The sequence below is a fragment of the Mytilus californianus genome, unplaced genomic scaffold (assembly GCF_021869535.1).
Source record: "Mytilus californianus isolate M0D057914Y unplaced genomic scaffold, xbMytCali1.0.p SCAF_12, whole genome shotgun sequence".
Lineage (NCBI taxonomy): Eukaryota > Metazoa > Mollusca > Bivalvia > Mytilida > Mytilidae > Mytilus > Mytilus californianus.
Window position 1 is genome coordinate 64,879,781 of NW_026262604.1, and position 25,118 is coordinate 64,904,898.

The 25,118-nt window shown below is 33.0% G+C and overlaps 1 protein-coding gene across 1 annotated transcript in view; it reads right to left on the reverse strand.

The window, feature by feature from the left end:
* LOC127721173 (peroxidase-like protein) overlaps positions 1 to 4,101 on the reverse strand; it is a 46,745-nt gene extending 42,644 nt beyond the window's left edge. The window contains exon 1 of the mRNA XM_052227844.1: positions 4,029 to 4,101. Within this exon, the coding sequence (XP_052083804.1) occupies positions 4,029 to 4,101 (73 nt within the window). The remainder of the gene's footprint in view (positions 1 to 4,028) is intronic.
* Between the last annotated feature and the right edge of the window lie 21,017 nt (positions 4,102 to 25,118).

Genomic DNA, 25,118 nt, shown 5'->3' on the forward strand with positions numbered 1-25,118 from the left:
TTTATCATCTTTCAAAGTAATGTTTTTTTGCAAAATTTCCTTTTTTTTGTATTTTCGCAGGAATTGTGATTACTAGGCAACACACGTCATCAAAATATTAAATCGCGGATACACCTTATGGCAGAAATACGCAGGATAAAATATTCCCTTTAAATAGAGGAAGACAAAATGTTGCGTGTACATGATAATACTTATATGGGAGTAGAATATTTGAAGATGATACAGAAAGAAAAAAAATCGGATTATATTGAAAGATCGTATTATTTCAAAGCACTAGAAGAAGAAATTTCTGCTCGCTGACTGATAAATAACTTTTCAGCATACGCTTCAAAAAAATTAACCCAGAAACGAATTAAATTGCAATTTGTTTTCAAGTCTAAAAATACATATATATGTAAGGTGTCGTAAGTCATAAAGGATAAGTTCATTTGAGAAATACAGAGATTGGTAAATTGTTCTTGTATGTAAATGCCTCGACATCTCGCACCGTGTACCCGCCATTATTACGTGAGAAGACGTGGAAGGTAGGTGTATATATTTGTAACGACTACCCTTCTAAATTGCATGGGGAAAAATATATCTATGCATGGTATTCTAGTTAGGACAGCGGTTATGGAAGTACCATTTCCTTTAAGTGTGTGTTAACTTTGCCAAATGTTATCATTGAGGAAAACATATTTGGTTAAAACGTGTCAAACCCGTCTCCTCTATTGAATCATAACTTCATGTACTGATAAAAGAGCCAGATCATCATAATTTTTAAAATATAATACAACATTGCTTCGCTGAATACTGGTGGTTCATGTGCATTGATATATCATACTTTTTATGACTTTGGAGTCAAAATGAAAAGGTACAACATGCATACATAGGTTCTTTATCATTCTTGAAAAAAAAATGTATGCTTTCAGTGTATTCAACTAGGTAGCTCAGGGGTTAGAGCAGCTCTTTATGAGAAGGTCTTGTGTTCAAATCCTAACTTAGTTACACTAAAAAAGTAAATAAAATAAATGATCTTGTGACATGTTTTACATGTAGAAATCATTTAATATTTGGCCCACATCTGTCTATCTCATATGAATTATCAATGTACATGTAGCCAATATTTTTGACTTCTACATATTTTCACAAGAAAAACATTAAATTGTGACTTTTTGTGGAATATTTCAGGACACCAATTCAATATGCAGTGAACATGATACTAAATCTGTGCTCCATATTTCATGAAACAATTGTTTTACAAACAATTGGAGAAACATTGGTACATGTAATTCAGGCTCAAATAGTTTGACATTAGTGATATGTGCTTTCAGTGTATTTATCTAGGTAGCTCAGGGGTCAGAGCAGCTCTTAATGAGAAGGTCTTAGGTTCAAATCCTAACCTAGTTACACTGAAAAAGTTTCAGACAATAAATGAACTTGTGACGTGTATTAAAAATCATTTAATATTTCAATATTTTGGACATATCTGTCTACCCAATGTTGATTCTCATTGTACATTTTGTACATGTAGCCAATATCCTTCATTTCTATCAATTTTCACCACAATAACTTTAAATTGTGACTATTATGGGAATATATAAATGTATCATTACAAGATGTATAGATATCGTAAAATATTAGTCGCTCGACACAATGTGAACTTTTTTTGTTCGTTTGCTGCGCTCACACGCCAAAAAAGGATCATATTGTCGCTCGCAGCTGATATTTTATGATATCAGTATGAAGAAAAGCTGGTAATGTATACATGAAACTTGAAAATCATAAAAACCACGCTAGGTAAACATTAAATAAATATATTGATATCAGTTCAATTGCAGAAGGTTTTAACAAAGTATTTAAAATTATTGTTTTTATATTGATGCATAAATGAAATAAAAAAATATAGAAAAATCCAATGTTCATGAATAGTTCAAGCTTTAGTTATCGCTATCGCTGTCAATAATGCAAGGACGTTTTCGTTCGTTAACTTTGTTCAAGTTGTTGTTATCAGAGGGTTGCTGATCGGATGATGTTCCATTGTTGAAAGTAAAGTTGAAATTTCCACCATGGAAGGTTGCATTCGTAAAAAGACCACTCATTGCAGGATGCAAGTTAGGTAAATTAAGATTCCCATGATAGATAGACTGATTACAGTTATTGTTTCGACAGGTTTAGTATTTTTTTTTTACAGTTTGATATTGTTGGATGATTTGATGGGTTACTTGTTGATAGCATTAATGATATTGTTCTGCTGCTCTAACTCTAAGCTAGTGTTTGAATATGATAAGAAACTGTTCACATTTTTATGTCCTGTCCTTTAAACGATTTCAGTGTCCTGAACACCTGCATCTTTTTGTTTTTGTATTGACCCCTTTACTTGAACTGTGACCTGTGAGCCTCTTGTCGTTTTTAGACAGTGCTGTAGTTGCCATACTTTTTATTATTTAGATATACATTTTGTATCAAGTCTTTGACCTTTGCACCACAGTAACTTTGCTCCATATTTGTCATCTTGGAATGTTGTAGCTGGTATGTAAATGGGGGAATCGTCTTTTTTCATTGTTTCTGGTCTTTTCTGTCTTAAATGTTTACGCAAATACTGGACATCGCGTGAGATCGTTCTTGTCCTCCATGGCAATGGGTCATGCTCTCCGTAAATTGGAGATTCTCACCCTGCTTTGTTTTAATTTGGCGTTAACGGCAATACTGGAGATATTCATCGCCATGTGTGTCTACCTTCAATGTGATATCCCCAACATAAATGTAATGTTCTGTAACTCCTCGTAGACCAAAGTGGTAGTTATTATTTATATATATTGTATTTATTAGAGTGCGTAAACTAGTAAGACCCTTTAGATTTTTAGACTAAAACTGTTTATATCATCATCTGTTAATGAGTCAGCGGCATTTAGGTTATTTCCTAATCCAAGCGACTTTACATTTTTAAATTTTGCACTCAATGTTTGGCGGCTTTTGTAAAATTCATCATCGGTCATGATGTTCAATTAGTACCGACTGATAATTTGATGAATAGATTTATTTAGATAGACTTGACCGATGTTGGTTCGTACTCCATTGTACCATTTGTTTTCTTTCTTTTTTTGCACTAATGAAAAAGAATCCCAAATGACGGTCTCACTCCTGAGGAGAGATTTCATCAATATTTTTTTGTTTCATTGTGTTTTGTTTTCATATATGATTTGAAGATATTTAGATCAAATTTGGTTTTTTTTTTAGGCATTTTTGCTTTCTTGTTCCTTTATGAATGATTCATAAATAAGTCATTTCGGGACCTTTTATAGCTGACTATGCGATATGGGTTGTGCTCATTGTTAAAGGCCGTACGGTGACCTATAGTTGTTAATTTCTGTGTCATTTGGTCTCTTGTGGAGAGTTGACTCATTGGCAATCATACCGCATCTTCTTTTTATATCATACAGAATGCATACTGAAACAAAACAAATATTTATAAAAAGATATATGCAATCTTCATTTGTCACTAGTTTCCTTATGTTATTCTGTTTTAAGCAATGTGCATAGACAAACGAATGACATCTAGGTGAAAGTGGTGTCAAATATAAGTATTTTAGAAATAACAATAAAGAAAACTAACAGTCCTGCCAGTTCTCAATTATACATATTTTTATTATGGAATAGATAGCCTTAGAATGTGGAGGCCACTCTGGACTGGGTTGCTCAAAACGCTTGTTAAATTTAACCACTGGATTGCTTATCCATAGGCTAAACTAGATATTCATTTGATTGCTATCCGCTGGTTAATTATGAATTTTGATATCATTCGGAGTAAGCAAAGAAATAGTGTTACTAATGAAAAGAAATGAATGGTTTTGAAAGAAATTACAGAAAAAAATCAATGCCCGGATAGACGGTCAGATAAAAACGGTAGATCAGGTAAACGAGAAAGGGAGAAAAGAATGCTCGAAGGCAAAACTGGACATGAATCAGTCCATCAAAAGTCATCAGAAGACCGGTGGAGGGCCAACAGAACATATTTGGATGACTGTACACAAAAATTATCAACCTACACAGTGATGCTCCAAACTTTGTTGGAATCAGAGGAGGAATTGATGTTGGAGTAGATTTATCATCTTTAATCATGTTAATGACAGGTAAAATTGTGCCCAATTCCGTCATTGTTTTTAAATTTTATTATTTTTGATAATCTCCCTTTATCTCAGCAAAATATCACTCACATGATTGATTTTCATCAGGATAGTAGTATTTCTTAATTAGTTTGCTCAATATAATGTTCGAGGATCTATATTCATGCATGCAGCAGGGTGACAGGGGGCATTTTCTTTTATAAAAATAAGGAGATGTGGTATGATTGCCAATGAGACAACTATCCATCAAAGTTAAAATGAAGTAGATATAAGCTATTGTAGGGAATCGTAAGGCCTTCAACAATGAGAAAACCCTTCATTTCTATATTTCTTAAATTTTTAGGCCATTTTTCTTTATTCTTTATACTTTTTGCCCATTATTGTCTATTCTTTATACTTTTTGCCAATTCTTCTCTATTCTTTATATTTAAGCACCTCATTGTTCTCTATTCCCTATTTTTTTGGTCCATTTTTCTCTATTCTTTATATTGTTTTGCCCGTTATTCTCTATTCTGTAAACCCCATCATCACCCTGATGTAGGTCCTGTCGATAGTGATTTGAGCGTACTTTTTTTCAAAACTGAGATTAAGGCTTCCCAATCAGATTTTCGCTTTTATTATTATTTTTTAAAGATAATATTATGAAATAAACATGTGGTGCAACAACTTGAGTGCTAGTTATCACTCTTGTTAGAGGAGTCTTGGGCAGACAAAATTTCGACGAGAACTTGACTTACCTTTATTTTTTGATTGATTGATTAGTGTTTAACGTCACTGTCAACACTACTGTGCTTTTTCATGCCGGTCATTTTTTATATACTTTAACCAGAATAAACATTTGTAATACGAGAAATATAAATTTGCTTCCTTCTATTCGACAAAAAGAAATTTATAACAATAACTTTTAAAAATAGTGTCAGTACATCTGTTCTGATAGGAGAAATATTCATGAGTATAAGCTAATATATAAGTTCGAGCTGATACGACTACTACTATAACGTAGAAGGGTGTATTTAGGGGGGGGGTGCCTTGTTAAGTCATCGGAGAATGCTTAAAAATAAAAAAAAACATAAATATGTAAAATATCTACGATAAAAGTAGAGTAAATGCAAATTTAAAGTCACCTAAAGGAAACTTTAAAAATGAAGCAAAAAATATTAAGGATTTGAAAATGTTTGTTACAGTTGTTACATTTTGTGTTTCCAAACAACATACTGAATTGAAAACATGTTGCTTTAAAAAAAAAAAAAGTCAATACGTGAACCTTAGAACTTTTTATGCAGATTATTATTTCAACTGAATTGTAAATTATATCTCAGTATTTTCATTACCATGTGTGTGGAGGATAATATTTTCTTTTTATTGTAAATCAGGACAATTATGGCATGTTGAGAGTGGTGTTAAATATAAAGTAGGGAGATAAGGAATGTTTTAATTTCAATAGTTCATTTCTGGATGGTGTTAGCTTTTATTTTTAAAATACATATTTCAGAGGAAGTACGATATTGTTTCATAAAATGTGAAAGTTAAATTCCTACCAAATGAGACAAAATCTACTTGCTTACAATTTTATTTGTGTCGTAAAATCCCGTTCCACCTTAGAAATGGGTTTGGATCCAGCTAATACATTCAATTTGCTGCTTATACATGTATATTTAATATACCTGTCCAAATCCGGAGCCTCTTTTTTTGTTTCCTTATTATCGTGTCTGTTTTTCGTTTTTTTGTTTTTTTTTGTATAAAAATATTGCCATTGATTTATATCTTGTACAACACTGGTCAATTTGATGTCATTTAGCTCGCTTTGCTAAAACTCAACATTCAACGCCATGTTTATTGAAATGTTCTCTCATTGGCAAGGTAGTTTACCAATTATTATATAATCATATCAGTCGCAGGTTAATTCGATTATTATGAAATGTGGTTCCTTAAATCAACATACGTATTAAATCTCAAAACTTTACACTGTTTATTTGCTAACTTATGTTTGTTGCCTATAATTCAGAAATTAAACAGTGTTTTGGGATTTTTTTGCTTAAAGATAACTTTTTAAGCATTGGTCCCTTTTCAAAAGTCTCCCAACTACTACCTCATATGTGAACTTAAGTATAGAGGAAATTTTGTTCGCTATGTTAAAGAAATCTTCTACTTGCTCTATTTTGCATGTGAAGACCATAACACCGTTATCTCTATATTGACAGTGTAATTTGATGTTTTCTTTCAATTTGAACTTGTCTAAGATATTTATTAATAGGACAGACAGATGCAGATATGTGCATGATGGTGAAAATATACCACATATGGAGGGGGCGCTCCTATAACTTGTTTGTATAACTTTCCATTAAACTCAAATTTATTGTTTCTTAGAATTAATTAACAAATGCAGTTTAATCTTTTTTGTTGAGAATCTTGAAAGGATATTCTTTTGTGTCAATTAATTCTTCTGCATTGAAAACTGTTTCTTTTAAATTATCAATGATCATATTTGTGTATATTTACGTTTCATCATAGGCAATAAGAATGCATTCCCTTTTTACCTCGTGTGTTTTATTAGTGAAATCTTGTGTATCTTGAACTTAAAAGTTATGCCTCTACAAAAATGGTTTTTATATTAGATCATTTAATCTCTCAATGCGTCTCGTGGTAGAGTTACATTTATTGATGATCAGTTGTAACGAACATTAATTAATGTCTCCTACTAGTTGACCATTACCCAATGCCTCATTAATTATTTCTAGATTAATTTAATGAATTTTTGAAAGACTGATGTACATGTGTCCATGTTTTGAATCATTATTTTTCTTTAAGAATTAATCGTATTGGAATCTATTTCTATTTTTTTCTATATAAATTATCAACTATATCTTTTATTACCATATAGCATATAAGTGAGGTTAAGCGATCTGTGTAAAGTTCTTTATTGCCAAGTTTTAGATATCTTAAATGATCCGTATGGAGGTGCTCTTAATTGCAGTAAGCTAATACAGGTAAGAAATATAAATGTTCCGAATGAACAATAATTAGGGTTCCGAACATTCCTCTGTAAACTATATTTCTAACTAATTAATATGCGCAAAAAGTTTTATAAGCATTAAAAAAAAATCACATAACGGTAAAGTTAAATGTCATAGTTTTCATTTTTTTTTTCCAAAAAAACCTTAGAATTATTGAAATCTATTTAAACAAGAACGAAATACATATTAAGTACAGGGTTGAAGCATTTATTTTATACCTTAAAGTAAAACGTGAACCTATTAGAAGGCATAGCAACGTGTATTTACATTTCAAAAAGAAAACTATGGATTCATTTACCAGAATCAGAGTGAGCGGAGTGAAAGAGGTTGGTATGAAAGTGTGTATGATCGTGTAAAATTTTGTAATGTCTAAAAGATTCCTGTGATTAGGAAACAAAAATTTTGATTGGAATTTATGCATAATATACCAATAGTTAATACTAAATATATGCTCGACAATAGGTCCTTTAATCGGAATAAAAAAAGTATTCGTATACAACTTTACTATTTGTACCTATTTAAACCATTGTGGTGACGTTAGCCTATTCATTTACCGTGGATTCTTTTTCTAGAATCAACGCTTCCTAAATCTACCGCTGAAATGGACTCACCAAATTATATTCAATTGTTTCCTTTGTGTGTCTAATTTCATTAAGTTTGAATTGGCTAATTTACTGATTTCTGTTCACTAATGGAATTAATTTAAAAACTTACCTTTAATTTTTGTAATTTGTATATGCCTTCACTGGGAATCGAACCCTTCCTTGAAATCTGTTATGAATGACTGACATCAACACATCGACGAAACCTCTCGGCTACCAATGGGTTACAACTTAGATGTCTATTTTATATATATAAATGAACATCGGACACACTGTGGTTGTACCTTTATATATACACAATGGGCAGTCGTATAGTATAAGTTGGTAGCCGCGAGGTTAGCATGCTTAAAGTCAACGAGTTAAACGATAGGGATTTGTCGGTTAAGGTTCGAATCCCTGTATTATCTCTGTTGTCCCAATTCTTTTTTTTTTCTAATTTTGCATGTTACAGTGGATATTTTTGTAATAATAGCGAGTTTTACCGTTTATCTTTTGGATTATTATTGGCTATTTCACATGTTTGAAACAAAAATGATTACATTCTATTTGTCAATTTCTGTTGTATAAATATAGTATGATTTCATCTGTTTTACTACATAATTTTACAAATGTTTGTTCGCAAATTCCTATGCGAGAAAGTCGTGATGTGCCTAGAGTGCTAGAAATTTCGGTAACATACTTATTATGTATACTTTATATATGCTCTTTGGTCGGGTTGTTGTCTCTTTGACACATTCCCCATTTCCATTCTCAATTTTATTAGAAATAAGTTCGAAAATGTCGTATTTTGTAAAAACAGATAATATTCAGAAGCCTGATAATATAAAGATCTTTAAAGGTAGAAGTGTTATATTTGTATGTTGTTAACCAATTAATTGTGATCTGAGATTTATCAATGCATCGTTGGACACGATAACATGGTTATTTAAACTCACTTACAATACCTTCTAATTAAGAAAAGGCTTTAATTTTGAAAAGAAATTAACACAATAGTTTAAGTTATAGATACAATGGATAAGCGTAGATTCATGAAAAACAAACCATTCGCCCTCCGGGCTCATGGTTTCTTTTTCAAGAATCCACGCTTATCCATTGTATCTATATTACAGAATAAATGAGTGCAAAAGTAATAGCTTCTTTAAACTGATCATACTTTAAATGATTACCTCTATGTTCACAAACACCCTGCATGTTGATGAGATGAAAGCCTTTCCGGTTTACAAATGCATACTCATCTCTCCGGATAGGGACAGAAGTCTCACATAAGTGCAATCAATAACACCTGGAAATTGTGCAATTTGATAAAACCTTTCTGTGATTCACTTTTTTTTAGCAGGTAACGTTGACCACTTAATGAATTTATTTGCAACTCCACATAATGCATTTGAAAAATCTCTAACTGCCTCCGATACACTAGATATTTGATAGCCCATAGTATCTCCTATCATATTCATGGGACTGCCTGTGGCAAAGTATCTCAATACCAACAGTACCTGGGTTTCAGCAGGAATTGCATAAATCTTAGAGTAGGTCTACATAAGGATGGCTCTAGCAGATTTGTAATGTAGGTCACATTTTCTTTAGAAAACCTGAACCATTCTCTGAATTCTTTCTCATCATAATGTAACTGTAGATGTCTATAAACTAATTCTTTCTCATCATAATGTAACTCTAGATGTCTATAAACTCTTTCTTTTTCATGCCGTCTGCCAACATCGTATATTAATATTGCGGCTATATTTGACTAATGGATAATATTTTATCCGGTGGATTTAGGTTGGATAAATTTAACCTGAAGATAAGCATTATACGTTTTGAGCAATTGGAAATAACCGATGGTTTATTTTTAACCACATGATAAGTTGTTTAACCGCTGTTTAAAATTAACAAACGTTTTGAGCAACCCAATCCTGTTATACTTCTAAATTAAAATTTCACAAACTCAGTTCGACCCTGTTAAATTGTTTTTGGTATTGTCTATACAGTTCATACTGAATGATACATGTAGATTTAAATGGGTATATTTCATAAATGTAAATACTCTATTCAATATCATTTTGTTTAGCACGTGAATGTTCTATAGTCTACAAGTTACAAATATGTATGAAACATTTGAGATTTCTGACTAGTTGTATGCCTCTATTTGCTAATTCTGGTTACCGGAAATGTAGAACATAATTTAAGCTATTTTACGGGTCTGTTTACCGTTCTTATGTTTGTCGGCGGCGAACAGTTAGTGTCGTCTGCCATACACGTGGTTGTTTAATGGCAGTAGAATAAAGTTGATACATATAAAAGCGTGACTTTATCTTATAGTTCCCCGAGACAACAAAAGGATCGAGGCCCACGACACTAGGAAACTTTCCTATTCAATGTGTTTGTGATTATTAAAAGGGTTTCGTTGCGTCTTTCAGGTAAAATACTACGATGGAATAAACTTGACCTCCTTAGGAAAACAGTTGAATTGAGACCAGTTGCAGACTGGAGAATTGGGAACTTGCAATACTTAGAGATAGATGAGAGTAAAGCTGCAATATATGTTGATAATTATCTACACAATATAAAAGGATTCAACCTTTCCAACAATCTTCCAAACTTTTTTTTCGATTTTTCAAGAAATAATTTCCAAAATCAAAATTATAACAGTTGAAACAAAAAACTAAAGTTTTTTTTTACGATCTTAAAATGACTTAACAAAACTTGTACTTACCTTTGAGCCTTCTTTGGTGGAACTCGAGATGTTTTACAGGTCAAAGTACTTTGCAGATATTCTAGTGATTCATGATCATTATCAGTAATTGTATTTTATATACTTTTACTAATAGTACAACACTTTTTCAAGAGATTTGTCTCGTTCAGCTTAATGACTCTTTAATTGATTGATTGTTTGTTCCTTAACGTCCAGTGGCAAATATTTCATACATATTTAGGACAAGAACAAATTATTAATAATACAATAGGTAGGTCTTGTAAAAGAGGCTATCCGGGTTATAAAGTCTGGAAAATTTGAACTGCCTCTGGAAAATGAGGGAGTATTGGATAGGGACAGAAATTTTGCTTTGGAACAGGCCACCTATGGACCCCTCAAAGAGTTGTTGCAAGGCTATTTCCTTACACGATGCATCACAGTTGACGTTCCTATTCTGACCGGATAAGGCTGCGTACTTGTAAATCCAGCACAGCCAAATGGACGGACCACTTTGGAAGTGTTTTATTGCTAGTCGTAACAAGACCTAAGTCTCTGATGCATGATTTTTTATTATTAATTGTTTTGGCTTTTAACTAAGCTGTCAGTAACTGCGAGTACTCACAAATCGTACTTTCTTGTTTATTTGACCTGTTGATACTAATTGTAATGCTTTTTTGTTATTTAATGTTATTCAGGGTTATTTCTGGTCTATATACCAGCTTTGATAAGTGTTTGGTATAACTATAAATTTTCACTTCGTACTATGAACATCAAAATTATTTATTTTGTATAAATATTTCCTTTCTCTATTGGTACTATACACGTATACCTAACAACAAAATTATTTTCATTTACCTGTGTTTAAAGTTATTGCAAATGGATGGTATTTTTGTTCGAGCATATTGTTTTTCTTTAATTGTTTAACATTTCTTACCGATATAACATGTTACTTTTATTATTCTTCCCTTAGTTTATTTATTTTGTATTCAAAATTATTTGTTTTGTAAAAATATTTCCTTTCTCTATTGGTACTGTACACGTATACCTAACAACAAAATTATTTTCATTTACCTGTGTTTTAAGTTATTGCAAATGGATGGTATTTTTGTTCGAGCATATTGTTTTTCTTTAATTGTTTAACATTTCTTACCGATATAACATGTTACTTTTATTATTCTTCCTTTAGTTTATTTATTTTGTATTTACATTGTGTCATAGGTCAAATTTATTTGTTCAGTGTATGTTCAATGGTGTTAATATGTCCTTTGATTGAGTTAAGCTATTTCAGTTGATATTTTATAGTGTGTCTTTCTATGTTGTGATGTTACACTATTGTTTCAGAAAAAGGGTGAAGGTTTGGTACCATTAAAACGTTTGAACCCGCTGCATTTGTTTGCACCTGTCCTAAGTCAGGAATCTGATGTTCAGTAGTTGTCGTTTGTTGATGTGGTTCATTAGTGTTTCTCGTTTTTTATATAGATTAGACCGTTGGTTTTCCCGTTTGAATGGTTTTACACTAGTAATTTTTTGGGGCCCTTTATAGCTTACTGTTCGGTGTGAGCCAAGGCTCCGTGTTGAAGACCGTACCGTGACCTATAATGGTTTACTTTTATAAATTTTGACTTGGATGGAGAGTTGTCTCATTGGCACTCATACCACATCTTCTTATATCTACTAAGTGACCATATTTCTATTCCCCAATCACCCTATGGGGTTTAGCTTTTTCAGTTTTTTGACATTAGATTAAAATATTTGACCAAAATTATATGATACATATCAAACAGAATCATCTTATTGTTACACAAATGGTTTATGTCAGACCAGTTTTTTTCTTCATTTTCCCTCATATATTTTTGGCTGAGATCATCATCCAGTCTGCAAGAAAAGGCCATAAAGTAGAATGTGAAAGTAATCTGGATGCCTATTCCATGCTGATCACTTATAAGAATGGCATTGGATGACCACATGCCCTTTGAACATGTTGAATATTACTAATTAGATACATCAAGTTAGCAGTCATTAAATGAGAAGGCAAAACGAATACTAAACGTGATTAAAATGCAAAGTTAATTCCTCAATAACAGTCTTTATTAATCTGGACTGTACTTCTAAAAATATAAATTGAGTTTATCTGAATTTGGGATGGTCTTTAAATAATCAAAGGCTCAAAAAAAAGTTCAAATCAGCGTCAAGTTGATAAATTCAACATAAAACAAACAACAGGGATAAAGATTTACTCTTATATTAAATAAATTTCCAGGTTGTGTCAGCAGGACAGAAAGTAATCTGTTGAAGATATCGAGGCTGCTGAGGCAGAGAAAAGGAAAGAAAGTAAACTTTTGAAGGTATTAAGGCGGCTGAGAAAGCGGACATGAAAGATCAATTGAAGAGTGATGTGAAAAGAATATATTGAGCTCATTTTAGATACAATGTTATAACAATGCAACAAAAGAATACAAATCAGAAACTTCTTTCAAAAGCAACGTATGGTTGACAATTTCAACATAAAAAGTCATCTGTTCAAGAAAGTGAGGGCTCTGACGTAGAGGACAGGAAACAACCCAATAGTGTTAAAGATATTGAGACAGAGGACAGGACAAATCCAATGTAGCGTAATATGAAACACTTAATGAGTTAATTCTAGATTAAATAATAAAAACTGCAAAAACAAAGGATTTTTCACATTTTTATTACTTTCTTTTGTTTGTTACAATTATCACAATTGTACTTTGATGTAAATATAAAATGATATAGTAAAGATGTATCTTCAGTATTAGCCTGTTTGCAATGATTGAATTGTGTAGATGTGAAAGTGAAATCAGATAGGTACAGTCGGAAAAAACCAATGGGCACAGCGGTTTGTGTTGTAACCACGCTACATTGTACACGACACTCCCCGAATTCCAACTATAAACACGCGTTTAACATCTTTAAGACACAGCGGTTTGTGTTATAACCAAGCTACATTGTACACGACACTTCCCGAATTCCAACTATAAACACGCGTTTAACATCTTTAAGACACAGCGGTTTGTGTTGTAACCAAGCTACATTGTACACGACACTCCCAGAATTCCAACTATAAGCACGCGTTCAACATCTTTAAGACACAGCGGTTTGTGTTGTAACCAAGCTACATTGTACACGACACTTCCCGAATTCCAACTATAAACACGCGTTAAACATCTTTAAGACACAGCGGTTTGTGTTGTAACCAAGCTATATTGTACACGACACTCCCCGAATTCCAACTATAAACACGCGTTTACCATCTTTAATGGCTTCATACTTCTAATAGTTTAACGTTCCCTTTTGTTGACAGGTCGTGTCTACTAATTACCTGGAGGATTGACTGAATTTAAGATCGTGCAATGCTGTGATATTGACATATTTGTGTTCGTTACGGTTTATTATCCATAAAGTCAAGGTCTAAGCATAGTTTGTACGTACAAAACCGAAAAGGTCTTGAAAGTGTAAAAGGAAAGACTATATGTCCTAACATGGTAGATAAAAGCATACTGTATTATATACTTTTTTTGGTTTTTCACAATATTGTGAAAGTCAGATATGGAGTAATACACCTATAAGTATAACAAAAAGGACACAAAACCTTACTTGAGAGTATGGTGACACATAAGGATGGTGCCCCCAAGGGTGACTGGGGTATAGAAGTATGGTCACCATTGGTCTTCCTCCGACCGGCAGTAAAACCCGTGCTAAAGTGGGGCGTCCGTTTGGCTGTGCGGGATGTACAAATTTGCAGCCACGTCCGGTCAGAATGGGGACGTTAAATCCGATGCCTCGTGTAAAGAGAGTGCCACGCTCTTTGCACGTTAAGAACCCTTGCAACAACTCTTTGAGGGGTCCGTAGGTGACCTGTTGCAAGGCTAAATTTCTGTCCCTATCCAATATACCCTCATTTCCCGTGGCAGTCTAAATTTCTCCGACCTCAATCCCTTAATCTATTACAGAACCTACCTATTATATTTATTGTGAACTTGTTCTCGTCCTGAATATGCATGAAATATTTGCCACTGGACGTTAAACAACCAACAATCAATCAATCATAAGGATGGTATTGTGCATACACAATTATTTTAAGATGTATCATAACGTAGAGACGTCCACCATGGGAAATGTGTTTGCACCCTGTCGGTTATGATAGCTCACGTCTAATGGACTACTATGAAACAATTCGTGAGAACATTTTATTTAGCTTAATGTTCAAATATATTAATATCGACGCACTGCATCTATAGTTGAAACAATGTACATGTATTTACTAATTTCGGCCAATTTTGCATGCAATAGATAATTTCAAAATCCTATTACAAAAATCACCAAATCTAAATGGCGCTAAACTATGTTGAACCTCACATGATGACAACAGTTCCATCTAAAATATATTAACTTTTAGTTATATGATCGTAGGGAAAACTTTTCACTAGCTGTGATTAGGCTTCAGTAGACAACAAATGGTCAAAGTTGATTAAATCCAAAAAGCCTTTTAAAAGTGAAAGGTTTCAGACAAACAAAGCAAATAGTCTCGAAGTAATTATATACGGATGGACAGGTGTTACGAAGACTTGAACCATGTCCAGGTATTGTATACGTAGTGCGGCCGGAAAAAAATATGGCAGGTAATTATTTATATCATTGTGAGGAACTCAGTGGATAAAATTCTAAAATGTGTGGCAGTTAAAGATGAATTGATCAAATAAAACAATCGATTATATAACACATAATAAGGGAAAGTATTCCGTTACCACAAATTACTTAAAGCCTTTACTAAATTCTTCAATAGAGCCCGTAAATTTAGATGCGATCCGAGTAAACTTATCGATCCTTTAAAGAAACTTAGTCTTAAAGGTAACAAATTCAACACTGCATTTAGATCTTTGAATATTGTTTTTATTGGCATGAATATTGATTTTGTTATAAGTAGGTTAAACCCGTACAAAATAGTATTATTATACTGATATGCACATTCACGGTTCTACAATCTGTCGATACCTATATTTTGGCTTTGCAGAATGTCTTGTTTTTCTTTGACTGTAAATGACGTCTTTACTCTAAACCCATTGGATGTTGGATGTGTACTGAATGATATTTATGTCTTAGATAAACGATTTTTTGTTAAGTTTTTATTTGCCTAAAACCATCTGTTAGTAACTGCAAGTTCTCTCAAATGTGTACTTAGTTTCTTACTTTTTGTTGTGGATGTATAAATTCCCTGCCACGTCGGATCTTTTTCTTGTTAGTAGTTATTCTGCTTTGTATCGATTTGATGAGTTAAGCCCTTTTCAACTGATTTTCATAGTTTTTTTTATTGTACTGTTACACTACTGTTCCAGGTTAGGAGGAGGGTTTGGCGCCAGCAAAGCAAACATGTTTAACTCCGCCACATTCTATATGTGCCTGCCAAAGTCCGGAGCCTGTAATTGAGTGTTTGTCGCTTATTGCGGTTTCTTATATTTGTTATTTTTATGGTTTGTTCTTGTGTTGTGCAGTTTCATCATTTTCCCCGGTTTGGGTGGATTGGCCCCTTCAAACATGTTTAGCCAGACACATTCATTATGTACCTGTCTCATGCCAAGAGCCTGTAGTTAAGTGGTTGTCGTTGGTTCACGTCTGTCATATTTGATTTTCGTAAATCATACATTAGGCCGTTAGTTTTCTCAATTGAATTGTTTCATATTTTTCATGTTGGGGCCTTTTAAAGCCGACTATACGGTATGGGTTTTATCATTGCTTAAGAACGTACGGTTGTCTATAGATGCTTACATCCACTTCATTTGAAATTTGGTGAATAGATGTCTCATTGACAATCATACAACATCTCCTTATTTTGCTGTACTTTCATCGTCAATAAATGCGTGTAAGTGCGATATATCTTTACTGTCTAATAGTTGTAATACCATTTTGAGAAACATAATGGGGCCTTTTTTTAGTTATTGTATTGTCTGTCTGATATTGATTTGTTCTCTTCAGACTTGTTTTCCAAAATTCAAATTTTGCTTCTGATAGCGGGGGCATACAAAACTGCGACATTGTCATGAAACCGGCCTATTTTATTATAATAATGAATAGCTCAATATGATTTTCTATACTAAAAGTCAACCTCGTTATACCCATATGTATTTTGGTTAGATTCATTAACAGTCACCTCATACGAATCTATATACGGTTGTAAAAATGGCACGTGACGAAGAGGCTTACAGCTATCTTGCAAACGACTAACAAATGGAAGGTCAAATAATCGAGATCGGGAGTTCACGTGATCGTCATGTAATAACGTCTGATTATTTATGGCTGAAAATGCATCTTCTGTCAATATACCTCTTTTCATATCGGTACCTACAACAAACAGTACAATAATTAATATGGTAACAAATGCAGCATTGTTTGTAAAAAGAAGTATATAAAAAAAAAGATGTGGTATGATTGCCGATGAGACAACTCTCAACATCTAACAAGATATAAAAGGCCACGACATGACAAATGTATAACAATTTCAACAAGAAAACTAACGACCTGATTTATGTACAAAATCATCAACGAAAAATAAATATGATGTTCACGAAGGGTTGTAATTAGGAATAAGATTTTAATGTTTTAATTCGGTCAAAATACTTTAAATTTCGCGTAAAAAGAGTAATGGAATTACTGTTAATACAAAAAAAACTCTATTTAGCATCTAGCATTATAAATTACGCAGTTATGACCTCTTAATTATGCACTAGTAATTTTTATGTCAGTTTAAAATTTTCTAAGATTTAAAACAGTTTTTAACTTTATATACTTTGGCCCCAAATCTCTGATCTTGAGCCTTTTTGTGTCTTAAAAAATTGAAAATTAACCTTGTCAACATTCGGTAACAGAACATGTTGCATCGTATGTTGCCGTAAATGTTTTTCTTGTGGACCCCCGAAAAGTGTACGAAATCAACGTATTTTGAAAACATCTCCAATCTCAAAAATGGGCTGACATTGTAGCCTTTAATAGTTATTATACAATAAGATTTTATTTTTTGATTTATTAAAAACTCTAGGTTTGTTTGAAGACGACTTCATTGAGGATTTTGTTAAATGTGGATATCTTACCTCTAACTGTGTTGTCCATTATCAAAGAAACAATAAATCCTATGAACATGGCGTTGCCAAGGGTAACTTTAACAATTTGATTAATTTGGTCTGAATCTGAAAATAAATATCCTACATAATGATTGTTGTTATACAGTACTTGGTTCAACATAGTTTTCAGAACTGAAACAAATGAAACTACATGTATGACAACAATTCGCGCGAACTACACTTATTTTTGGAATAACCTTCGATTTGGACCAAACAAAAGACACTGAAAGAAAAAAGATCAAAAGGGGCCTAAATATAACAGAACAATTGAAAGTACATAAAAAAAGGTATGTGTACAGAACACCCACAACCATCTATATTTAATGGAAACTTTAAATTTTGCCTGCAATCTATACTAGCGTTTCCTTTTTTTTCATCGTTCCAATATCCAAACACTGGCTACTGGACGAGAACATTTGGATGTGAAATGAATATAAACCAGCACCGAGACGGATTTATAACATGCTAGCTATATATATATCAAAGTCAGTTTAATTCGGAAAGCACTTAAAACTACCAACTACCCTGGCACATGTTTGACTCGAAGCCAACCAGGTTTTACATTTACTCCTAACTTGATTTACGAAGCGAATATATGTTTTCAAGTGTTTTGTTTGAACTATTCAAGGGTTCGGACATACAAGTTTCTACATCCGCCTTCCATGGGTGGTTAGGGAAAAGAAATATGGTCACCATTGGTCTTCCACAAACTGGCAGTAAAACCCTCGACAATGTGTGGCGTCCGTTTGGCTGTGCGGGATCACTACAAACCAGTAAAGTCTGAAATGGCCTATATCTGTACTCGACTGTACTGATTTTTACTCGACCAGTCTGAATTGGTCTGAATTTTACTCGACATTTCTCGACCCCAGTCTTAACCATACTCGACCGTACTGATTTGCACTTGACTCTTATCTTTGCCATTAAAAATAGTCTGAACTATTACTCGACCAGTCAGAAAAAGTCTTAACCCATTCTCGACCTGTACTCGACCATTTTTTTTCAGTCTAGACCATACTCGACCAAAGGTCTGAACAATGCTCGACCAGTCTGAACCATACTTGACCAAAAAACCTATATTTTTTTTAAATTTTAGCTGTTAAAATTAATTTCTTTTTTTCTGACATGAAAACAGCCACAATAAAATAAAGATATATATAAAAATATATTTTTACATCCTTACATGATTCTCAGATTTATCAAATAGAGATAGTTAAATTAAATTATCTTATATAATAATTTAATTATATTAATTTTAAAGTTTTAGAGTTTTGTTAAAAAAAGATTTTCTTTTAACTAAAAACCACACCTTTACTGAGGGTAATAAAACCTTATTAAGGTGCTTTTTGTTTGGCATGTGTGTGTTTTTTTTTAAACTTAATTTTCCTAAATTCCTAAAGAAAAACTATATAGGTTTCATGGTTATATACAATAGATATATAATTATCTTTTTAATGAGGTAACAACAGCCAAAAAATCACTGAAATTGTTTAACCTTATAAAAGAAATATATCTATTTTTATTATAATTTGGGATATATTATATATAATATATATCAAAAGGGGATAAAAAAATTAAAGAAATAGATAAAATTTTTCTTCTGATTAGTGGTAAAGTATAAAGTAATACCTCCTGTTTGGGGCAAACTCATTAAAAGATCACATCTGGTCAGAGAGTATTAATTTCTAATTAACATTCATTAAAAATTGCAACATTCTGTAAAACTTAAATCGCAAGGCCTTTTGAATTCACTAGATAAGTAATACACGAGTTTAAGAAAAAAAGGGCTTTCTTTTTACCTGTAAAACACACATGTACTGAGATAAATAAACCTTATTAAAGTGCTTCTTTTATGCCATGTCTATAATTTTGACAAATGTTATTTAAATTTAATTGAAATAAATTTTTTCTGCAACTTTGGAACACATTTCCTTTTTTAAATGGTTATCAAGGATTGCTATGGAAGTTCTATTATCATGATTATCTTAAATTCTTGGTTTAACAAAACAAAGGTGTTATTTTTGAAATTTATTAAGTTGCTTTATATACTATTTTAAATATATTTTAATAAAAAAAATGTTCACTGCATTATTGACTAAACTCAACTGACACCATAAATCTATACAAGGCTTAAGTAAATGGTGAAAATTGTCCAGTAACCATAAAATGTATCTGAAACATTAAAAAAATTTTGAATAACATTGAAAATATTAGTCACAATTCAGTTTGTTTTATTTTTATTTTCAAGGTGATATATATATGTAAGTGTTGATAAATATGGTGTTGAATTTATATTATGTTTATTGTGAAATTTTGGTTTCAATATGCCATATTGAATACATTTTGAATTTCAAATTGTTGTTCAAATTTCTAGCCAGGGGAAATAGCTGTTAAAAACAGTTCCTAAATTGATGAAATACAATAGATAGATACAAAAATTAGGTCTAGGTTGGTTAAGACTTAGTCGAGTATGGTTCAGACTAGGTCGAGTATGGTTCAGACTAGGTCGAGTATGGTTCAGACTAGGTCGAGCATGGTTCAGACGAAAATAAAATGGTTAAGTACTGGACGAGTACAAGTTCAGACTGTTAAGTATGGTTCAGACTACAGTCGAGTTTTATCAAGTAAATTTCAGACCAATTCAGACTGGTCGAGTAAAAATCAGTACAGTCAAGTACAAATATAGGCCATTTCAGACTTTTACTGGTTTGTAGTGGATGTACAAGAACGCAGCTACGTCCGGTCAGATTGGGAAACGTCAAATCATATGCCTCGTGTAAACAGCTAGAGTTCCACGCATCTTGAACTTTAAGAGCCCTTGCAACAACTCTATGAGTAGTCCGTAGGTGGCCTGTTGCAAGGCTAAATTGCGGTCACTATCCAATATACCCTCATTCTCCCGTGGCAGTCCAAATTTCCCTCGCCTTCATTCCAAACGGCCTCTATGACAGGACCCACCTATTGTTCATTTGTTCTCGTCCTAAACATGCATGTATTTGTATTTTTTTCAAGTGGGATGTATAAAGACACACCCACGTTCGTTTAGATCTATAAAGAGGTTAAACTCCTAACTATCCTACTGTCTGTCGATACATTTATTTTTGGCATTGCACTAGTCATGTCTTCTTTGACTGTCCATGACATTAAAATACTAAATCCCTGGGATGTGTTTTAGTTGATTTTAGTCTCTGATGCATGATTTTTTATTATTAATTGTTTTGGCTTTTAACTAGCTGTCAGTAACTGCGAGTACTCTCAAATCGTACTTTCTTGTTTATTTGACCTGTTGATACTAATTGTATTGCTTTTTTGTTATTTAATGTTATTCAGGGTTATATCTGGTCTATATACCAGCTTTTATAAGTGTTTGGTATAACTATAAATTTTCACTTCGTACTATGAACATCAAAATTATTTATTTTGTAATAATATTTCCTTTCTCTATTGGTACTGTACAGGTATACCTAACTACAAAATTATTTTCATTTACCTGTGTTTAAAGTTATTGCAAATGGATGGTATTTTTGTTCGAGCATATTGTTTTTCTTTAATTGTTTAACATTTCTTACCGATATAACATGTTACTTTTATTATTCTTCCCTTAGTTTATTTATTTTGTATTTACATTGTGTCATAGGTCAAATTTATTTGTTCAGTGTATGTTCAATGGTGTTAATATGTCCTTTGATTGAGTTAAGCTATTTCAGTTGATATTTTATAGTGTGTCTTTCTATGTTGTGATGTTACACTATTGTTTCAGAAAAAGGGTGAAGGTTTGGTACCATTAAAACGTTTAAACCCGCTGCATTTGTTTGCACCTGTCCTAAGTCAGGAATCTGATGTTCAGTAGTTGTCGTTTGTTGATGTGGTTCATAAGTGTTTCTCGTTTCTCGTTTTTTTGGGGCCCTTTATAGCTTACTGTTCGGTGTGAGCCAAGGCTCCGTGTTGAAGACCGTACTGTGACCTATAATGGTTTACTTTTATAAATTTTTACTTGGATGGAGCGTTGTCTAATTGGCACTCATACCACATCCTCTTATATCTATGTAATAATTGCCACTTGACGTTAATCAACTAGTCAATCTAACAATAAATCAATCCTTATCTACATCCGGAAACGAGCAGGCTTCGCCACAATACACAGGCAGTAAAAACTACTATAAAACAGCATTATTCATAATACTACACAGAAATTAAACAACCTTAACCCATCAAAATAAAGGATAAACTCATTCGTGCTAGTGCGCGATAATTCAAAACTAAACACATACTGTTGTCTTACTTGTATTACCTTCATATTTCTATATTTACTCTTTTACGTTATCTGACACCTATTTTGATACCTGATTTCAAAGAATCCGGAAATTGTCGTTGCCATTCTGACAACACCACTGCAAAGTATAAAGAAGTGCCAATTACAGACAAGTTTCTACTGGATCTGAGTTCCACGTTTTGTAACGCAGAAATGCCCAGAGAACAGAGTACGCCCAACATAGCAAAGGTAATGCCTCCCAATACTGGATCAGGTACTGACGTCATTACAGCTCCAAATTTTCCAATAATTGCTAAAATAACTGCCATTATTCCGAAAACGACCAGGACTATTCTGCTACCTATCTAAAAGGTAAAAGATGATAAAAAGAAACAGTTAAATACCAGTAACGAGGAAGCAACCTATCAATAGTATGTGTGTTTGCTGTATATCAGTTCTTTCTTATTGTTCACGAGACAGTGTTGTTATTTTGTATCCAGATTTTTTTATAACCTCTCTGTAACACATGATAGTCAACATATTGGTCTATATAGAAACAAGATGCGGCACGATTGCCAGTAAAGACAACTTTCCAGCAAATACAAAAATGACGTTAAGATAGCAACAATAATTCCTTATGGTAGAATTAAAAGAATTAGATATTTAGATATAAACTGTTCGGACGGGACTCTAATGGATCGGTAGTGTGTTGTCCTAGGTTTGGGTTCAATACAATCTTTTAATCAGACTCGCTGTTCTATTCGTCCAATTCGACTGGTAGGGGGGTTCCCCCCTCTCTCACTGGTAACCATGCGTAAAATGTCAACCCCTACCTTTACTTAAAGCGAATTTATTCGTCTAATTGTTGAAATATTAATACAAATATTTTAAAATCTGCCTTAAATCAAAATCATGACACTCGCGAAAAAAATAATGAATACAGTATTAAGTTACTTTATAGGTGTATTCAGAAATTTCGAAGACATATATGTCAATCCATATATAACAAAAGTGTTAGCAGATATTCATTATCTTTCTCCAACAGAGAATATACAATTTTGATTTAATACTTAATGTAAAAAAGATGCACGTGTTGCATCATGCATGTCATTCACTTAGCAAACGCTGAATTTTAATTTATATGTTAATCACATTGAATCCGTAAAGTAATACAATATTTGTTTAGAAATAACAAATCCAGCTTATAGAAAGGCAACAAAGACGCCATATTTTCTATATCGTTTATCCAGATACATATTAATAACAATAAAACAAGGAACAAATTAATATTTACAAATATTCCACTACTTTTGAAAGATATTATATTGTTGATCATTTACTGTTTCAAAGTTTGTGTAAGGTTTTTGTTTAAATAAAGACACACTTTTTAAAATCTCACTAATATAGTAATTATTTTTCTTGTATTCCTCTGTTCAGCGCATGCCTAGGTACAGGGTATGCATGACATACATGGGCTGTTGCTATGTAGTCCCCAACTGATTCGATCACTGATGTAATCACAGAAATCAAGAATCCAAGGAAAATTGCTGTGTTGAATTTAGGTGTTCCAAATTGACCTGTATTTAAAAATAATAATAAGCATTTGATCATTTAAAAATATCTTCACTATTAATAATACTAAAGCAGATAGATTTAATGTCGGAAAAGGTGTCCCAGCCACCGGGGAAATAGAAATATGGTTACTTTGGTCTTCTTCCGAACGGCAGTAAAACACTAGCCTAAGTGGGGCGTATCAAGTACACAACCACGTCCGGTCCGAATGGGGACGTTAAATCCAATGCCTCCTGTAGAGGCAGTGTCCATTCTCTGCACATTAGGAACCCTGCAAGAACTCGTTGAGAGGTGTGTTGCCAGGACAAATGTCTGTCCCTGTCCAATATATCCTCATTTTCCAGTTGCAGTCGAAATTTCCCCGACCTTCATCCCGGACGAACTCAATTAAAAGACCTACCTATTGTATTTATGGTTAATTTCTTTTCCTTCTGAACGTGCATGCAATATTTGCCACTGTACGTTAAGCAACCAACACCCAATCGAAAATTGTCAGATTCGGATAACACAATGTACGTATAATTCACACTGCATTCCTTCCATGACTAAATATAGTAAATATAGGGTTTTTTGTATTTGTTATTGACTCTATTACGGTGAAATATCAGATTATATCGAAACATAAACTCGTTTCTTTTTATCCCTAAAGACAAACATACCTCAAATATAGAGAAAATGACAAACGAACAACTTATCTGTGTCGAATATAACCTGACAACAATTAACGTATCTGTGTCGAATCTAACATGACGATTTTACTGCAGTGAAAAAAAAATTATTCCCCTAGCAAAGAATAGGAAATTGATATTTCTTTGATTCCATCACATGAATTTCGCAATTAACCTGCATAGAACAAAGAAGAATATTGTTTATGTTCAAAAATTGTTAAGTCATGCTACTTATCCCCCCCCCCCCCCCCAAAAAAAAAAAAAAACATTCATTGTGTGAATTATGCATTCGCGCAAGCATACCCGACCAATCTTATGATGCGGATATCAGTCAGTTCGGACAAAAGTGGGAAAATGTATTAATTAAGGAGAAATAAAGCTGCTTTCAGGCAGCACCTGGTAATTAAGTCTATAGCTCCCATTTGATCTCACATAGGCTTCCGATACCTAGCATGGTAAGTAAGTAGAAATTGATTTAATTTTAGATAAATAGACATCACGATTTCGTTGACACTAATTAGATAATTTTGTCGGAAATGTTTAAATAATGGAAGCCGAATTCCCCATTTACGAGACAGCTTATTTTCCCCTGAAATAAGAATCCACCAGTTTCAGTTTCCACTGGAGGAAATCCAATTGAAATTGACTTAGGTTCACCATTTTGGTCAATCCAAATATTACTTTGTATTATTTCGTTAACTGGTGTTTGTCTATTGAGCACAACTTAATACCTGTTACATGTGGAGCAGGATCTGCTTACCCTTCCGGAGCACTTGAGATCACCCCCAGTTTTTGGTGGGGTTCGTGTTGCTGTTGTACCCCTATTTGTGACATTTTTACCTATTGTGTCTGTTTGTTATGTTCACACATCGTTGTCAATATAATGGAATTTGATGCGACTGTCATACAAGTGAGAGGTTTAGCTAGCTTTGAAACCAGGTTTAACCCACCATTTTTTTCTTAAAAAGTCCTGTACCAAGTCAGAAAAATGGCCATTGTTATACTATAGTTCGTTTCTGTGTGTGTTACATTTTAATGTTGTGTTTCTGTTGTGTCGTAGTTCTCCTCTTATATTTGATGTG